At 37.1% G+C, this 19122-nt stretch overlaps 1 protein-coding gene across 10 annotated transcripts in view; it reads left to right on the forward strand.

Moving 5' to 3' along the window:
• The first annotated feature begins 987 nt into the window (after positions 1–987).
• arhgap44a (Rho GTPase activating protein 44a) overlaps positions 988–19122 on the forward strand; it is a 57301-nt gene continuing 39166 nt past the window's right edge. For 9 of the 10 annotated variants that reach the window (XM_079866276.1, XM_079866278.1, XM_079866282.1 and 6 more), the window contains exon 1: positions 999–1262. In XM_079866276.1, the coding sequence (XP_079722402.1) occupies positions 1210–1262 (53 nt within the window). In that variant the 5' untranslated portion in view covers positions 999–1209. Of the gene's footprint in view, positions 1263–19122 lie in introns of all 10 variants that reach the window. The other variant, XM_079866277.1, reaches the window with a different exon arrangement.

The following is a 19122-nucleotide window of genomic DNA, read 5'->3' on the forward strand; positions in this document are numbered from 1 at the left end:
ATCTTCATCACTCCACTTAACGCGTTTAATAGGCGTGTTACATCCAAGATTTTTTAACAGATTATGCTTAATATCGCAACACTGTGTAGTATTATACCATAAATATATGATATTGTGTGCCTTTAATCTGAAAAACGTCAGAATCTGTTTAAGCAAACAAACAAACTAATAAATAATGGTAATAATTTTACCTATTCACTGTAAAACATTATATGATCAATAGGCCTATGTTTTTACATTGCTTTAACACATCAAAATAAGTTTTTCATATGTTTCAAGGTTCAGCTCATTTTTAAGTTAGTTTAATGTAATTTAAGTTGTAAAGACTTAAACATCCAAGTTGATTGTACTTAATTTAAGGCAGCAATTTTTTTTTTTAACTGTGTTCTAGCTTTGTGCTTATAAAATGTGCTTTTTAAAATAAATATTATGTGCTAATGTGCACTCATTGTCCGACATTTTCCTCAGACATAGAGACTCTAAACACAGCGGGAAAGTTTCTGCTACTGTAGGCCTACAAACTTCATGAATATTTAATGAGGTGGTTGTCTGTTGCTAGGATACACTGTATTTAGAGTTAACCGCGACAAAAAGCGATGCTAAACCTACTCTGAAGCAGAATTTCACAAACCATGGTTAAAAACATTGCTACTCCAATTTAAAAAAATGACTTGCCTCTTTACCTGGCGTTTAAGTAGCCAATGAAAGCTGTATCATAGGCTACAATAACCTATAGCCTACTGTAAGACCCTTTTGAATCCAAGCATTGTTTACACAGTTGTCTACAAACATTATTTATGCTACCAATGAATTGCACTGCAGTACAGATTAAACGCTATCAGCTCCACTGCATACCTGGCTGTCCAGCATAAGACAAAAAAAAATAAAAAATAAAAAAAAATAAAAAAAAGCGCTCCGCACATGGATCGTGTGTAATAAGACTACATTTCCCATGCTGCACCGCGCTCGCGTCGTTCCGCTGCTGTCAGTTCGCCGATGCGAGAATCGCCCAGCAGCATCTCAGCCGAGCAGCAGCGCAAACATGCACTGAAACACGCATCTTAGGACATTTCCACCCTCTTTCGGTTTGCCATGAGGGCGTGTGATGGGAATAACGGGGATGTTCGCACCGGATTACGTCTCTTTATTTTGAGAGAAATGCGGATTGTTTTGCGCTCGAGGTTTTAACGCAGAAAAAAAGATACAAAAATGAAGAAGCAATTCAATCGGATGCGACAGCTCGCCAACCAGACTGTTGGCAGGTGAGAGCTATGATCTTAAATACGATCATTTTACTGCGTGACGGAAGTTTTTTTTTTTATCATTATCATTTATTTACAGAAAAGAATGGGAGACCATCCTTAGCTGCAGTAGCTTCCTATTCACATAGGCTATATTTTCCCATTCAAACTTTCACTGTTTCTTAATATAAAGCTAAATGCATATTTAAACACCCAAATGCTGGTCTGAGCCATCACTACTGCTAATAGCGTCAGCTTGATTGCGCAATGCATCTGAAAATAGCTTTATTCATTACCATACCCATGCGTTATTATAAAGGCATAGCTAATTAAAGGTTGTGCATCCGTGCCTTGTGCGTAACGGGTTCACTGCAGAGGCAGTTCTTCCAGCAAAAAAAAAAAAAAAAAAATGCTTCTCGGAGGTTCCCCATGCCACTGACACAACACCCCCCTCATGCACGAGCCTCCCGGATGCATTTCCATCAAACGCAGCTTTATGTAGCACTGCTGTATCAGCACACGTTGATTTGAATGAGGAGAATGACATGTCTCCATTGCCAGCTGATGCAGTGGATGGATGCGGATGAGTGGGAAAATGTGAAAGGCGCAATGTTTTCATTGCACACTGATCTCTGAGAGAGAGAGAGAGAAAAAAAGAAGAAAAAAAGGAGGAGTTGGGTGCAGTACATCAGCAAGATCTGTCAGTGATGGAGAAGGTCATCGTTGCTTCAGAATGCATAGCTTTGAATTTCCCCGCACACAGAACTTATAATGCAGTATGCATTGCGGATTGCAAAAAAGAAGTTTGTTTTAGAAAGGTTGATGTGGTTGCCACATTTATCCTGTTTACGTTGGAGTGGGTGTGCGACGCTTGACCTTTCGCTCGCCCCTCTCTTCTCACCTGATAAGGAGGGCTTGTCGTGCACAAGGCGTTGCATGGGGCCAGAAGGTGTGCATCGCTATCAGGCAGCTCCTTGCTGGGTGGTTACGCCAGCGTGATGTTGTGGGTCATCATTTCAGATGCATTCTCAGTGGGTGGGCTAGTAGGGTCGGTTCTCTTTTACCGCCTCTGGCTGGCATCAGCAGGCCAGTGGAAAATGGCAAGCCCAGCTCCCCAAAATTTCCAGCTTTGCTCAGGGCATCCGATTTTGTGTGTGTGTGTGTGTATTTGTGCGTAAGCTCTGCATTAGTATTCCCTACCTTAACTTGGTAATGTCCAGGGAACTGTGGCAGCAGCCCACGGTGGCATTCTGTCTGTATAGCCGTACGGTAATGAGAAACAACATGTTTCCTGAACAACACAGTGTCCTGACTCATTAATAATATGTTCCAGGGCCGGAAAGGGCATGTTGGATTGATGTTTGCTTTGGAAAATAGATTTGCATGTTCCTGTCAGGAGTGCAGAGTCACATCTCCCCATATCAGCTGAGAGTGACACTTAGAAACCGTGTTCATGACCTTGACAGTCTTTCAGAGGTAATGCAGTGTAAGAGATGTCCGATGTCTTTTGGTACGTCACTGACATATGTTAGCCATTATCAACACCATTTTACTTTTGCTTGCTACTTAAACAAATTAAAGTCAGCATGAGATCAAATTAGACTTTATTTTATTCATTTGTGTTACTGATCTCATTGCGATTTATGCATGCATAAATATATTTTTATGTGATAAAAAAGTGCAAAAATGTTAATCATAATGTTATATCTTATTCTTCCTGTGATCACTGTCTTCGCTCCGCTGACGTGCATTCAGATCTCCCTTCATTTCATCATGCAACGCTCACTTTTTTATGCGCGTGGAAAGAGACGCTAAAATGAGCATAAATTCTAAAAAAAATGCACATAAAAAAAATGTACATCAATTTTACGGATCCATTTTTTATCCAATAAGAAGACATGCGCGAAAAACACATTTACGGAATAAATCCTTTTTTTGATTTAGCCTCAACAATGGATGTGATTGAATAACTGGACTAACCAGTGGACCAATCGCATCGCAGCATCTCAAATGTTGGTTTGATCATTCTGAAATGCCTTAGCCAGAGTCTGTCATCAGAAAGATTTGGTTTATTTCCCTCCCAGAAGCGTCTCACACGATTGCATTCACAAACAACAGCATCCAAATAACAGATAACATGTCAGTGTTTATTGCATTTCATCTCTCATATATGATGTAGCAATAAAGAGCCACAATGGCTTCCCCGATTGCAGCAACTTCCATTTTTGTCTATTTTGTTCACTTAAACACATAGGATGGAAACGCTGCTTTATTCTCAAATGTTTTATGCGTATGGCGCGGAAATTTGAAGCATTTGAGCCATTTTGATGTATTTCTGTTTTTATTTGTAATTTGATGAAGGTAAACTTAAAATATACAATTATTTATTAACTTATGAATGATATGTCTCCCATTATTTAACACTTGAGTTAAAAAGTGAAACCAACATTCTAAACAGATTATAAACAGTACAGTTTAAAAGTTTAGGCCAAGTATTTTATTTTATTTATTTATTTATTTTTTATTAAATGAATGATGATAATTTTAATATTTTAATCTAATAAGGACACATTACATTAATCAAAAGTTAAATAATCCTGAAAAAAATATTATATTGATTTTTGATATTTTTTCCACAATATTTTATCCAGTCTTTTGAGCTGCAAATTAGTAATGATGCTGAAAATTCAGCTTTAACATCACAGGAACATTATTCAAATAGAAAACAGGGTAACACTTTATTCTAATGTGACGTAGTTACGTTACTTCATGTATTTACTATAGTAATAACAGTAAATTATGCGTTACAAGTAACTAACCCTAAAATGAACTCTAACTGTAACTCTATAAGTATATGTAGTTAATTAATATTACTCAGTACTTATTTGAGTAAGTACAATATAACTACGTCACCTTAAAATAACAAACAACCAAAACAAACCAAAAACAGTTATTTAAATAAGTAATCATATTTCACAATATTACTGTTTTTCTCTTTTTTTTTAATCAAGTAAAATCAGCCTTGGTGAACAAGAAACGTCTTTCAAAACTAATCTTACCGATCTGAAACTTTTAAACAGAATTATTGTAATTCAGACCAAATTCTGTTTGGACGAGTCATGCTTGAAGCCATTGCAACAAAACAAATTTATCACACTGTACTGTGATACTGTCATACTGCAATAATGTGCATCCCTTTATGTATTTGACATTTGTCCAGATGCTTTTATAGCTGTGTCACCCACCCTCCCTACTGTTTTAATTTGTCATCATTTGTAAATCACATTTCCTCTTGCCCTCTTTGAATGAAAACGACTACCCGCTGCTCTGTGTGTGTATTTGTGTTTGTCTAGCTCAGGGGCCAGTATTTGTGAACCTTCTCTGTGTTCTCATTGAAACTATATTTATAGTCTTCTCATTCATGTTTTTGTGGCAGTGAGTGTTTGTGGGGTTTTTTGGTGGGGTCGTGCACCATGCCTCTAGTGTTTTCTCTCTCGGGAAGTATGGCAGCCTCCCTCTTCCTTCAGATTGCCAGCTTGGTTTTACTAGGAACAGTACGTCGGAAGTGCTTATGGAGCTGTGTGTGTTTTTCGCCGTCAGCAGAGAGATTGGGAACAGTGTGTATGTTGATTAATGGCCCCGCGTTACAAACATGCCCACACAACAGTGAGTGCCCACATGTTGCAGGGGAATACTTTTATGTATGAACTGTATATATATATATATATATATATATATATATATATATATACACACACCAAACGTTTATATGATCTATTCTACCTTAGAGAGCAATAATTAGTGAGTGGTATATATATTAGGGCTGTCAAACGATTAATCGTGATTAATCGCATCCAAAATAAAAGTTTGTTTTTACATAATATATGTGTGTGTACGGTGTATAATTATTTTCTATATATAAATACACACACATGCATGTATATATTTAAGAAATATTTGCATGTATATACTGTGTATATATATTTATATTATATATAATTTATATTATATATAAATATTTTATATATAAATAACACATTTTTCTTAAATATATATGCATGTGTGTGTATTTATATAGAGAAAATAATTATACTCCATACACACACATATATTATGTAAACACAAACTTTTATTTTGGATGCGATTAATCGCGATTGACAGCCCTAATATATATATATATATATATATATATATATTTTATAATTAGTGATGTCATATCGATTAATCGCGATTAATCTCATCTAACATAAAAGTTTGAAAATATATAATGTATATATATATATATATATATATACACACATATATATACACAAACTTTTATGTTAGATGAGATTAATCGCGATTATTATAGTATTACAATTAGTGCTGTCAAATCAATTAATCGCGATTAATCACATCTAATATAAAAGTTTGTAAATATATAATGTGTATATATATATATATATATATATACACACACACAAACGTTTATGTTAGATGCGAATTATCGCGATTATTATAGTATTACAATTAGTGCGGTCAAATCAATTTATCGCGATTAATCGCATCTAACATAAAAGTTTGTTAATATATTATTTGCGTGAAAAGATATTAATGTCGGCCCCAACCACCCTCCGCCCATATCATATACTGTAGAAGATATGATCATGGAGGCCCGAATGTAACCTAACAGGGATTTCTTACAAAATAACAAAACAGATAACATTAAATGCAAATAAAGGTTTTTACTGAACATCAGCAAAGGCAAAATACACAAATATTTGCTCACTTATAACTAGCAAGCTGGGCGAATCTGATCTTTTTCGAAGTCATGAAGTGGACATGAAGTTTTAGACCACTGGCCTCTGACCTGGCTTCATTGGTTAAACTGCACTTAGCAGGGATGGTGTCCAGAGCTTCTATGATTGATGGCAAGTGGTTTGCAAAAGGTTTAACTGCAGTTATGCGTGTATCCCACCTGGTCTCGGACAAGCGTTGAAGGGAGCAGTCTTTTAAGGATTGCCCTCCGCTCTGGACTTGCACTAAAGAGATTGTATAAGCGGTTCAAACAGCCCAAAAATGCTTGTACACCAACAAGATTCAGAGATTGTGATTGGTCTACTCTGCTCTGATTGCTCAGATGGCCCAGTCTGTTGTGATTGGTCTACTCTACTCAGACTAAACCATTTTTAGGGAGGGGAGAGGAGCAGATATTTGGCAAACTTATTTTACCAAATTGCATGTTTTTATGGTTTTCATTAAAATCTCAGGCATACAACTAATACAAATATTATAATTATTTACAGAACAAGGGCCTGCATATTGTATAACTGCTGGATTTTGTGGGGCCTCTATAATTGTCATAATCTTTCACTCAATTAGGAACAACCCTGCTAGTGCTCATCTTTTACATTTAAACAGCTATATTACTCACTACATGGAAGGTATTTAAAAACGTTAAACTAGGCACTTTAAACTAGTGGTCAAACGATATATATCACCAATATTTCAATATCGCATTCTTTTTTTAAATAACGGCATCAGCTGATATGTTTTTTCTCTTTTGCTGGTAAGTGTCATAAGTGGGACTTTTATTTTGACAGTGCTGAGACTGTACATGCACAGGAGCTCCCATTCTCCGTCTTCATTTGTTTATTGTATTTGTGCAACAATTCTAATAATTGCAATAATTCTAATAATACTAATAATCATTTTCTAATAATTGCGAACACTATCGGTGATATCTTCGAAAATCCATATCAGTCGACCTATAGTTTAAACCAGGAAATCAAACAGGGCTCTCCTGTAGCATACTGAAAATTATCAGATTAAAACTGGGACTTTTTTGTCTTTTTTTTGTAGCTACAAGGAACCTGCAGACTTTCCACTGTAGCTTAATATGATTAATGCTCCAAATGTACTTGATTTAAAACCTTTAAAATTATTATTATAATATTAATTCAGATATAACTTTACCACTAAAATCATAATCAGTAGAAAAAGTGGATCATTATTTAATTGAATTTAATTTAAAACTAAACACAGAAATGGTCTATATAGTCTCCAATATATCGCACATCCCTGTAGTCAAATGGTTTAGTTTATGTATTGTTTCTCTGACATTATCATTCTTTGCCTTGTAAACAATGTGATGCCTCCCTTTAAAGGATAGCCTACTAGAAAATGCTTTAAAGTTTCGCCAGTTCTAAAACTTGTCCTAAAACAGGCAGGGTCAATGTGTGCCACTCTGGGACAGAAGCTGAGCCTTTAGCCCCGCTACTGTAGCTCTATCATTAGCCTAGCCTATATTTGATGTAAGTCAGAGGGACAGTTTCTTTTTTCAGACATCATGGCGACCATTCGTCTATGTATCTGCAGTGGCCTAGTTTTAAATTAGATGGGATACGCTTCTATAAGGAAGTTCTCCTTCCTTCTCTTCTCTCCCCCAGTGTCTCTGGGGCCGTGCAGGTGTGCAGTGTCAGCAGCAATGAGACTAAACTCATGCCAGTGCTGCTGGTGTGTGTTCACTGGTTAGTGGCAGTCAGTTTCTGCAGTGGGTTCACACACAGAGAGAGAGAGTAGATGACCGATATGAGTTTTTCAGTGGCAATTGAGTACAATAGTGACCACCCTCTTTTTTAAGGTGGCCTGGAAGTAAGTCAATAAGGGGTTTGAGACCTTTAAAGGTGGCATATTATGCCCCTTTTCACAAGAGGTAATATAAATCTATGATGTCCCCAGAATGTGTCTGAAATTTCAGCTCAAAATACCCCCCAGATAACTTATTATAGCTTGTCAAATTTGCCCCTTTTTGGGTGTGATCAAAAACGCGCCATTTTTGTGTGTGTCCCTTTAAATGCTGCGCCGCGCCCCCATTCAGAAGAGGGCCGATTCTTTACACGAGCTTCGGATACACCAGGAATAACAAAACACGCGAGTAATCTCACTCATCCAAAATCTCAGAAATAACCAGTAGCGGAGTGCACCCTTACAGAGAGACTCAAGAAGAGGTTGTAACTTTTAGACTGAACCTGGACTGAATGGTTAGTGGATACATGTATGTAGTTGTTGTGGAGTTACAATGATTCATGTTTAACTTTTACACAAGTTGACACAGTTCCCTGAGGTCTTTATAATACAGACTTTTAATAGCTGTGACGTCAAATAGCGTTGTGTGCTCGTCTGTGCAGCGACGACAGAACAGTTTGCATGCTTTTCACAAATTTTTACGTTAGAACTGGTTACACTGTTTTGTCGCTTGCGAAAACCAAATGGCGGCACCGTGGGTGGAAACTTGCAGATTAAGGGGCGGTAATATTATAATAAGATCCCCTTCTGACGTAGAAACCTGATCGGCTTCTTTTTTAACATGCTTGTAGTGAAAGGCTTAGCAAAACAAAGTTACTGGGTTGTCACTTTTCACGTTTTCTGGGTTGGTAGATGCGCCGGGGACCCGATTGTAGCACTTAAACACAGAAAAAGTCAGATTTTCATGATATGTCTCCTTTAAATTGAACTTGCTCCAAATTAACCTTCTGGATGAATGCAACTTTGAAGTGTAATTGATAAATACAGCACATCAAGATTCTTTCCACGGATTCCAGAACATTCCGGAACAGAACATATTAGCTGAGACCTCTAGCGTCAGGTCCTTGTAGCCACCAACAGACACTCTTCCCCCTTTTTTTCTCTCTCTCACTCACTGCTCTTGTTCCAAAGCCCAGGCCTTTTGAAATAATACACGTTGATGCGCAGTAATAGATGTCTGTAGCAATTAAGGGCAGGCTGCCCCTCTCTAATGCACGGTCCAATTACCCAAACGAATCCACTGTTTGGAATGGACAGTCCTCTTTTGCACTCATTGTCTCTGTCAATCTGTCTCGCCCCTCTGCCTGGCTCAGAATGCACACACTCTCAAGCCGGAATACATTACCGCTGAGTTGGCACACAGGCTTCTCATGACGTCCCTCTGACCACAAGCAAGCATTTGCAGTCGCAAATCGAACCCAGATTGACTAGTGTTACTGAGCAGGGATTGTTGACTGTTCAATCGCCCCATTGCTCTTGTACAGGGGTTTTCGGACTTTTTGATGCCCCCAAATATGATGATCCCCAATGTGAAAGACCCTCTTCCTAAAGTATCAAGCCAACTTTATAGTATAAATGTATTTTTATGCATTTGTGTGTCTTATTTGTCAATATAATAATATAATTTGATTACTCCTGTTTCCAACCTCTGTTTTGCCTGTAGAATTAAGCTGTATGTTACATTTTAGCATACAGTTGTTGTTGTTTCTATCCTATCCTATTTCCTATCCTAACAGAACTCTAAAGATGTAGTTTCCAGATGAAATGAACACTATTGGCAGTAAAACACCAACAAATGTTATTCCTTACAAATTATGAGGGGCAGATTATCAGTTATTATCATTTCATGCGGTTCCTTGTACAACGCTTTTTACCATAGTGTATGATTTGTAAACTAAAACATATTGATGTTTGCATGACATAACCAGCTCCATATGGATGGCTTTTCTGAAATAGTAAACTTGCTCAGTTGGATACGAGTCCCATGAAGCATGATAAAAAGACATAAATGGCATGGTTGCTTTAACTAATGCATTTTATCTCATGTTTCCTTTTGTTAACTCTGTCGGTTAAGTTTAGGGTACAGTTTAGTGTTGGTGGTTTGTTATTTCCAAACGCCATATATAGAGCATTAACCTTTTAGCACCACTCACCATACATTTAATTTCAAACTGCAGCGAAACAACAACGTTGGCAGATTCTCATGCATCTGTTGCTGATAAAATTAAACAAGCTTTTAGCACAACTCACTGGACATTTCACTTTGAAAGTGTCGCTAAACATGCAAGAAGCAACGTAATATTATTTTGCAGAAATGTCGCCACAGGCATGTTTTACCATTGAGCCAGTGTGGTTCAATTCAGATTTTTAGGCTAATTTCAGCTAGACATAGTTTATGAAACCATATTTTTATGTTATTATAATCTGAGATTGAAGTCTTTACCCCATTCACGGAATACAAAAGATTCAGTGTATCATCAACAGCATAGGTGGGCAAAGCTTTGCAATTAAGTATGCAATATAACAAGTGATTCACATGATCGAAGGTTCTCTGTTTGGATTTGGCAGCTACAACAACAAGATATTGTTCCTAAAGCTCCAGGTAGAAGATCCAGATTTGATCTGGAATGTCAAACCAACTTTGATTTGCCAATTTAAGATTGATCAGCGCCACTTTTAAACGTAAAGATGCGTTCCTGACGCTCAAACAATGGAGCATGACCATAACAATGGCAAATGTTAATTTTTTTATAGAAAGATTTTAAAAAATACGGGAGAAATACAGGAAAATATTTTAACGGGATGATAGCGGGATAGCAAGGTAAAATACGGGAGAATCTTTTCTCCGAATTCTTTTCTTACGAATCAAACTTTTCTGTTGTCATGAAAATCTGTAGCACTTTTCATGACTGTGCACAAGAATCAACTTTGTGCATCTACTTTGAACATTTTGAACTTGATTCATTTTTTTCTCGGGAGATGAGCTGTTCGGTGAGACCCAGATAGCAAATGACATCTGGCCCAGTTGTGGCCCACATCTCCCACATTCTTCTGGCCCACATACCACATGGAATGACGGCGATGCCTCAACCTGACTGTGGCTGGCAATAGCATACATATCCGGGCCTCATCTGGGCCAACTATGGCACGTATGGCTCAGTTCTGGCAGCGGCAAAGGTCACATGGGCCACATCTGGGCCACACACAGCAAGCCACAACTCCCACTAAAACCGGCTTGATGTGTGTGGGGCAGATACGACCCATATGACCTTTGCCGCTGCCAGAACTGAGCTATATGTGCCATAGTTGGCCCAGATGAGGCCCTGATATATGCTATCTGGGGATCATTCAGTTCTTGAGGCCTATCAAGGCTTTCTCGGTCAGGATTTCTTGCTTGATTGAACGTTTGGTTGAATCAGGGATATGTCATTACTGTTCAAGACTCTGCAGGACTTTCCTTACCTGCATTAAGCAGCGCTCATTATTTGACTGACTCATCCATTTCTCATTCGCCCATTTGGAGCTCTTACCGAGCATATGATTTAGATAACTGCTAAATTGCCGCCCTCCGGTAGATAACTGTTCTCGATGGCTTCAGGATCATGTAGGCCACTCTGGGGGGCTTTTTTTTTTGTTGTTGGTGATGAAATTGTTCAGAAGGTTCCAGACCTCATTCATAAACCTTAGTGTTGTTTGCATGCCTCAAGTCACATATTTGTTTTGCATCGCAAGAAATTTAGAGGAGCAAAAAAAAAAGCTTTTTAAAACTTAAAGCACGACATGTTCTGTGCACAATTTCTTTGGATAATCTGAACATGCACAAGCATTTGGTAACAACTTGGCTCCCCGAAGTGACATTGAATGGTTTTTTAAAATGCCTTTTTAAATTATTCAAGTTCGTATATGCATAAAACATGGCCATGTTTCTCAATGAGCAGAAGCAAAAAGAAAGAAACTTCTCACTGCAAAGTCAAGGTATTGCCTTCTCATAGATGTAAAAGCTTGAAAGCTGTTCTTTTTGCTGGTCTTTGCAGGAGTTTCCAATAAAAGATAGATTGCTGAGTTGGAGCGGCCGTCAGTTTAGCTGTTTCAGAACATTATACAGTTACTGAAATTGAAAATGATTCAACCGTACAGCTGCTGACTGATTAGTGCTGGCAATACAAAAAGATTTAATCAACTTACAATTACAAACATTTAACCAAGTGCTAGCAGGTGAAGCTGAGTCACAAAACTGCATTTGGCCAACTACAACTGCACCTGAAGCCTTTTACCAGCACTATCATTCTTTGAAATAAAATATCAGAATTATAGGTTGACCTTTTCAGCTACTTTCATTGGGTTTAATTCTTTACCAGAACTTGAGACATTAGGGTCAGTATTGTGATTGTTAATTAAAGCTATTTCAAATTATTTTTATTAATTTAAATAAAGATGAAAAACTTTAATTAAATACTGTAATTACCATAATTACAAGATGACAACACGTCACGTTCTACTAGGAGCTGTTCACGTCCTTTCACTCCGAATTATGCATTTATATGTCAACACTATAAATGCCAATATGAATCTGCAGTGGTCAGGCGGTACAGATGGCCAGAACTCTCAGAAAATTACCAGTTTACAAATTGTAATTATGAGTTGTACTAGGACGTGAATGCTTTTTACAAACCATAATCTCGTAATTATGGTAATAATGATATGGCGTGAAAGCACCTAGAAACTTAAAAAAAGCAAAAAAGAAATTTTGCCTTTGCAACTTACTGAAAATAAGTTAAACTGAAGTACTGTACTACTTTAATTACTAAAACTGAAATAGAAGCTAAATAGAAATTTAGGTATATATATATATATATATATATATATATATATATATATATATATATATATATAGATAGATAGATAGATAGATAGATATAAATATATATATATATATATATATATATATATATATATATATATATATATATATATATATATATATATAGTACATATATATAACCTAAATTACTTTAATTAAACTAAAATGAAAAAATAATTGTGCTCAAAGGTACTATTTCAGTATGAACTCAAATATTCCTAATCAGATTCTTCCACATTTAGTTATGCTATATATATCCACATTTATTTTAATAGCTCTATATGTCTCTATAGTATTTACTTATTCAACCTTTCTTTTTTCATCATACCTGAAGGTTTACCGTATGTATAATTTGACAATAATTAGTCTGTTTCCTCCTGGATTGATGAACGCTATAGATCTGGCTGATCTTATATGCCTGTTTCAATGCGCCATTTTGTTTGTTCCTCAGGCTAAATTCCCTCTCTAGATCTGTATTCATCTCACGGTCACTGTCCGTTTTTTTTTTTTTGTTGTTTTTTTTCAGAACTTTGTTTTGGCTGTTAATGATATAGGAATCTCACATTTGGTTGCCTAGTAACCATGCATCTCGGTTTTCAAAGCCTGTTCATCTACAGCATGCTGCCTACTTGATATTGATAATTACATCCTGTTATTGCAGGAAGGTGAAAAGACAAAGCAGAGCCCAAATGTACCCTACAGAGATATACTGTAATTAAATGGCTGCATCGGGAAGGTAATTTGTGGAATATGCAGCATAGCTTTAATCAAACTTTAGGCCTGGTTTCACAGATAGGGCTTAGATTAAGCTAGGATTAAGCCTTAGTTTAATTAGGACATTTAAGTAGCTTTTATAAACATGCCTTAGAAAAAAACATTTATTTATTTATTATATAATATAATATTTATAATATTATTTAGTCATCCATGCATGTTTCATAAAAAAATGACCTTGTAATTTTAAATAAAAGTGCCATAACTCGATCCTTCCATTAAAATGTCAGTCTTCTCTCTACTGACGTATGCTGGACTTCTCCAATCATTTAGTCCAATTTAAACTCTGCCCCTTTCTTACAATCAACTGCTCTCATTCAATCTGCCTCCATCCAATCAACAGACGGTGGAAACATGTCTCTGCACTACTTTCTTTTTCTTTCCTTTAATCCGTTTCACTAGGATGTATCTTACAATAGGTAAGAAAAGATCTGATGCTACTTTCATTGCGACTTATATCGATATTTGGTTTCTTGGATATACCAATGAGAGTAAACAAAGTTCTCATTTGTGTTCAATCTAGATTTGTGTTCAATCTCAAATGGTGCTACAATTTTTCAAGATACAATATGATTTCAGTATATTCAATATTGTTTATCAGATTCTTCTACATTTAAATGCTATGCTACCCTAATATATAGCTCTATATCTCTGTATTTACTTTGTCAGCAATTATCTCATATGTGTCCTAAAGAGTCTTAGATAAAGGTGATACTTAAAGGGGTCATGAACTGCATTATTTATTATTTTATAATGCGTTCTGGGGTGCACTTACAGTATAATGTTAGTATGATTACATCAAAAATGTTCATAATTTAGAAATAAAAGGCATTTTTTCCTACCCTGATTTTAGCCTCTGATTTGAACGCTCTGTTTGAAGGGGCGTAGCTGCTGTGACTTCAGTGGAAACGCCCACTGCTGTGATTGGCTGACATCTTTGAAATAGCCACGTATTACATGTGGAACTCCCTTGAAAACTTTTTTACTATTTCAGCTCTCAAGGTTAACTTATTGTGAAAAGTGTTGATTGTAGCATACAGTATTTAGGTCTATAGCATAATATTTGGATCATGGCATGAAAGGTTGTCGTGATGAGCATGTAGCATGTGGTCACAGACATGTTGAGCATGAATGCAGTGATCTCATCATTGCAACTCGATTTCTACACACTAACAAATGCTTTCATCATAACTAACAGTGCAAACACAATGTAAATAAGAGATTTGTTGATTATATCGGGAGTTTTGGCGAGCGTCCAGAACTCAAGTCACTGAAAAACTTGCGCTGTTTGATTGACAGCTCCAGCGATTGAAAAGGGAGCATTCTTCGATCGCTTTCTATATATAATTTAATCACAGTTTAAATAACATATTATTTTCATCCTACTAAGAGAAACAATGTGAAGTTGACCGTTTAGTCACTGGTTTGATTTTCTGACACATAGACAAAGAACATATGACTGTTCATGAATCATTACATATCAGAAATCACTGGTCACAGATCAGGCATTAGAATTAACACAGTTAATTACATGTTGTTGCATTACTGTCGAGTGCATATCGTAAAAGTCTGTTTGCAAAGCCTGTGCCTTAGAATTGCGACTGATCTACCAAAGAATCCACAGTGAAATGTACCGAATTCAAATAAATAATGCTCAACATATATTGTTGACATTGTTAAAAATAAATAACCACATTGCATTAGGATCCTTTGGAAGGTAATGTAATTTTTAGTCCAGTGATCCTGTATCGCTGTTCTCTCCTCGTCATCTCACTAACACGTCACTATATTACATCAAAGTTGCAATGATGAATAGGCGTTGATCTTATTCTGCAGAGGCAGGTCTTTCAAATATCTATGACGTTAGGCACATTCCAAAACGAGTCGTTCTTTGGGCTTGGTTTGTTTTTGGACTAACAACTTACAGAATATTCTTATAGTATGATGTCCTCTTATATGTCAAAAGCTTAAGGACATTTTGAATTTGACCTGTTATGCCCTTTAAGTCTTGATTTTGTTTTTGTTGTCTACTAGAATATGTTTTCATGCTCGAATGATCAAAAACACTTTTTTTTCCATATTTGACATTGTTGCAGCACCTCTCTTCCCAGTCTGTCAGTAACAATCTGTTTAGTTCCTGTCTCTATGAAGCGCCTCCTTCTGAATAGCACAATGTGCTCTAATTGGTCAGCTGGATCAGTGTGTTGTGATTGGTCGTGTGACACGGCCCTTACCATAACCGTGAGTTTCAACACTACTAACTAACTCAACCAGGACCCGCCCCTTTATTTTGCTTATGCCTTGGGCAGAAATTACTTAAATGAGGGAAATTGTGACGTGCTCGTTCCTGGAAAGAAAACATAAGAGTTTCAGGGAGTTCAGAAACAGTGCGCACTGATGTACAGAATAACTCTCTTTCGAGTGACTTTGTGCTTTGTAATTTTGCAGACCTTTTTCATGCTCAAACAGTAGCATTACACACTAAAGAAAGTTGAAAATGTAAAAAAGTATAATAGGACCCCTTTTAAAACACAACTGAGAACTCCATTAAATCTCCTCAGCTTTGAAAGAGTATCATCTGAGCAAAAGCATTTGCACATCATTTGATGGGTTTTGCATTTGATGGTGTACCTTCAGGTCAGACATCTGGGCATATGTAATGTGCTGCAGGGAAAGGAAGGTTTAGCTATTTTTATAAATCAGATTTTACACTCCCTGAATGAATGATGTTTCAGAATGTGTGTGTTCCTTGCAGTTATTCTTGCATATTTAACAGAGTGGTGACCTAGTTCACTGCACGTCCCTCAGTAAGTGGGTTTCTCTGTTTTACTCGCCTCTTGTCATTCCCCGGCTTTCATTCTTATCATCTCAGGGTAGCGCTTATGTGTCTCGCTGCATTTTGAGGCAGAAATTTTCATAAATATACTCTGTACAGAGAGACTCTAAAAGCAGGTCTCGCATGAAGAAAATGCAGTTCACCGCCAACGCTCCAGGCCTCCTCCTGCTCGCTCTCTCTTTCTCTCCGTTTCCCAGTTATTAAAATGTAGCATCTCTTGTGTGAGAGGGAGAGTGGGCGGCACAGTGGGAGAGGAGTGTATTACTCTCTCTAGATCAGATATACTCATCTTAGGTGCAGAGTGAGGAGGAGGAGGAGGAGGAGGAGGAGGAAGAGTTTGAGCTGCCAGTTTCCTCTGCACCATTTTTCATGGCTGTGCTGGAAGGTAAAAAGTCAGCCTGGTCGAATATGGATGAATCGCAAGTGTGTCCTCTAAGAATCCCACATCATCTCATATTCTGTTATGGGGCTGAACCGTCTTAAGGCTAAAATCCAAAAATCGCCTCTGGGGTTAAAACCAGGAGCTTTGAGGCGCTTGTTAAAGGGGACATCTCATGGAAAATAGGATTTTCTTTGCTCTTTTGAAATATAACAGTTTGATGTAGTGTGTAGACGTCCTCTGACATTCAAAATGCAAAGCTCCGTCCTCACAGATCTTTTATGGAAAATAAGCCACAAAAACCGGGATAGTATTGCCTTGACAACCATGAGCATGTGAACATACAGTATGACCGCCCACGTTCACATATCAGTGCCTATTCAGTAGCCTATTCAGCATCTTGGCCTGGCATGATGAACAACAGTGTGACTGTCAGTAAGCAGAGATTAGCCAATCATAATAGAGCTAATTTGCTTTGAAGCCTTAAAGGTATACATGAGCAAAAACGTGGTTTATTTTAAAGGGTCATTTTCTCTTTCGAAGGGGTTGCTTTGAATCCTGTGAATACCTTTTCTTACCTTCAACGTCTAACACTATAACAAATTAGAATTATAGTGCAGGCTGTGAAGGACCAAACACATATATGAATAATATGCCTTTTCATTCTGTTTATTACAATCAAATCACATTGAAGTCTCTTTGTTGAACATCTTCAGATTAAATGTTTTGTTGGCTGTTATTACTAATAGCCATCATCTTTTCTGATCGTTAGTCAGTGAATTCTCTGTAAATTACAACTATGGTCCCATGCACTGAGGTGTATCTTTTAGCTGAGGGGTTGTGATATGACCGAGAGTAATGATGTCTGAATGGGTGACTTTTTTACTTTGTAATTAATTATTAGCCTGTGTATTTTTACTAGTTTACCTTTCAGGGATGTGTTTTCCAAAAGCACATTGTTAGCCAGCTATTGTCGCAAGTTCCATTGTTACCAACTAGTTCAAATAATATATATATATATATATATATATATATATATATATATATCACGATTAATCGCATCTAACAAAGTTTGTGTTTATATAACATGTACATACACACACACACACAAATATATATATATATATATATATATATATATATATATATATATATATATATATATATATATATATAGAATAGAGCAAACAACCAAAAAAAAAATGTATGTAGCTACTGATTCAGTTTACCTAGAAGGCTTTTGTTATAGGAATAGTGAAAAGAAAAAAAGGAAAAAATTGTGTCATTATTAATCATTACACACTACTGTTCAAAGTCAGTGAGGTTTTTTGAAAGAAGTCTCTTATGCTTACTTACGCCGGTTTCACACTGCATGCATTAGCAGAGCGTAAGCAGCGCAGGAGCAGTGCATATGGTGAGCAGGAGCAGGACACGAGCGTTTTGCTTTCACACTGGCAGCGTTTGTCACGCGCGGCTGAACCGCAGCGTGTGTATCAGAGTACTCTATAATCAGGGTAAGTTGGCATTGCTTTATTTCGTTTTCAAATACATTTAAGAGAAAAGACTTGTCAAGAAGCTTATTTTATTAATCATTTCATTTAACTTTTGATTCGTCTTTGTTTTTATTGTTCGGGCAACAAGTTTGTTTTTGGACATTTGTTTTCTTTTTAAATTGCTGTTGGTCATTTGAGTGACTGTTTAAAACACAATAGATATCATCAATGCGCTTTTGGGGTAAAACTGCGGTGTATTTTGGCCTTGATCAATGCGTGTCACTTTAATTCAGCGTAAGCGGCGCGTTAAAAATAGACTGGGCGCCGAAACTATCGCCGCACTGCTGTTCCTGCTCTGCTCCTGCTACGCGCTGCCGCGCCGCTTCTGCGTGCGGTGTGAATGCACTCATTGATTAACATGGACGCCGAAAAAAATACGCGCTGCTCACGCGCCGCTGACGCTTGCGGTGTGAAACCGGCGTGAAACCGGCGTAATGCATGCAGTGTGAAACCGGCGTTAAAGTGACAATGCATTGATCATGGCCAAAATACACCGCAGTTTCATCCAAAAAGCGCATTGATGATATCTATTGTGTTTTAAACAGTCAATCAAATGACCAAAAACAATTTAAAAAGAAAACAAATGTCCGTTGCCCGAACAATAAAAACAAAGATGAACCAAAAGTTATATAAATGAAATTATTAATAAAATAAGCTTCTTGACAAGTATTTTCTCTTAAATGTATTTGAAAACGAAATAAAGCAATGCCAACTTATCCATTATAGAGTAGCCTACTCTGTCTGTACAAAACCCGCAGTTCAGGCGCGCGTGACAAACGCTGCCAGTGTGAAAGCAAAACGCGCGTGTCCTGCTCCTGCTCACCATATGCACTGCTCCTGCGCTGCTTACGCTCTGCTATCGCGTGCAGTGTGAAACCGGCGTTAGGCTGCATTAATTTGATCAAAATACA

The sequence above is a fragment of the Squalius cephalus genome (assembly GCF_949319135.1).
Source record: "Squalius cephalus genome assembly, chromosome: 1".
Classification (NCBI taxonomy): domain Eukaryota; kingdom Metazoa; phylum Chordata; class Actinopteri; order Cypriniformes; family Leuciscidae; genus Squalius; species Squalius cephalus.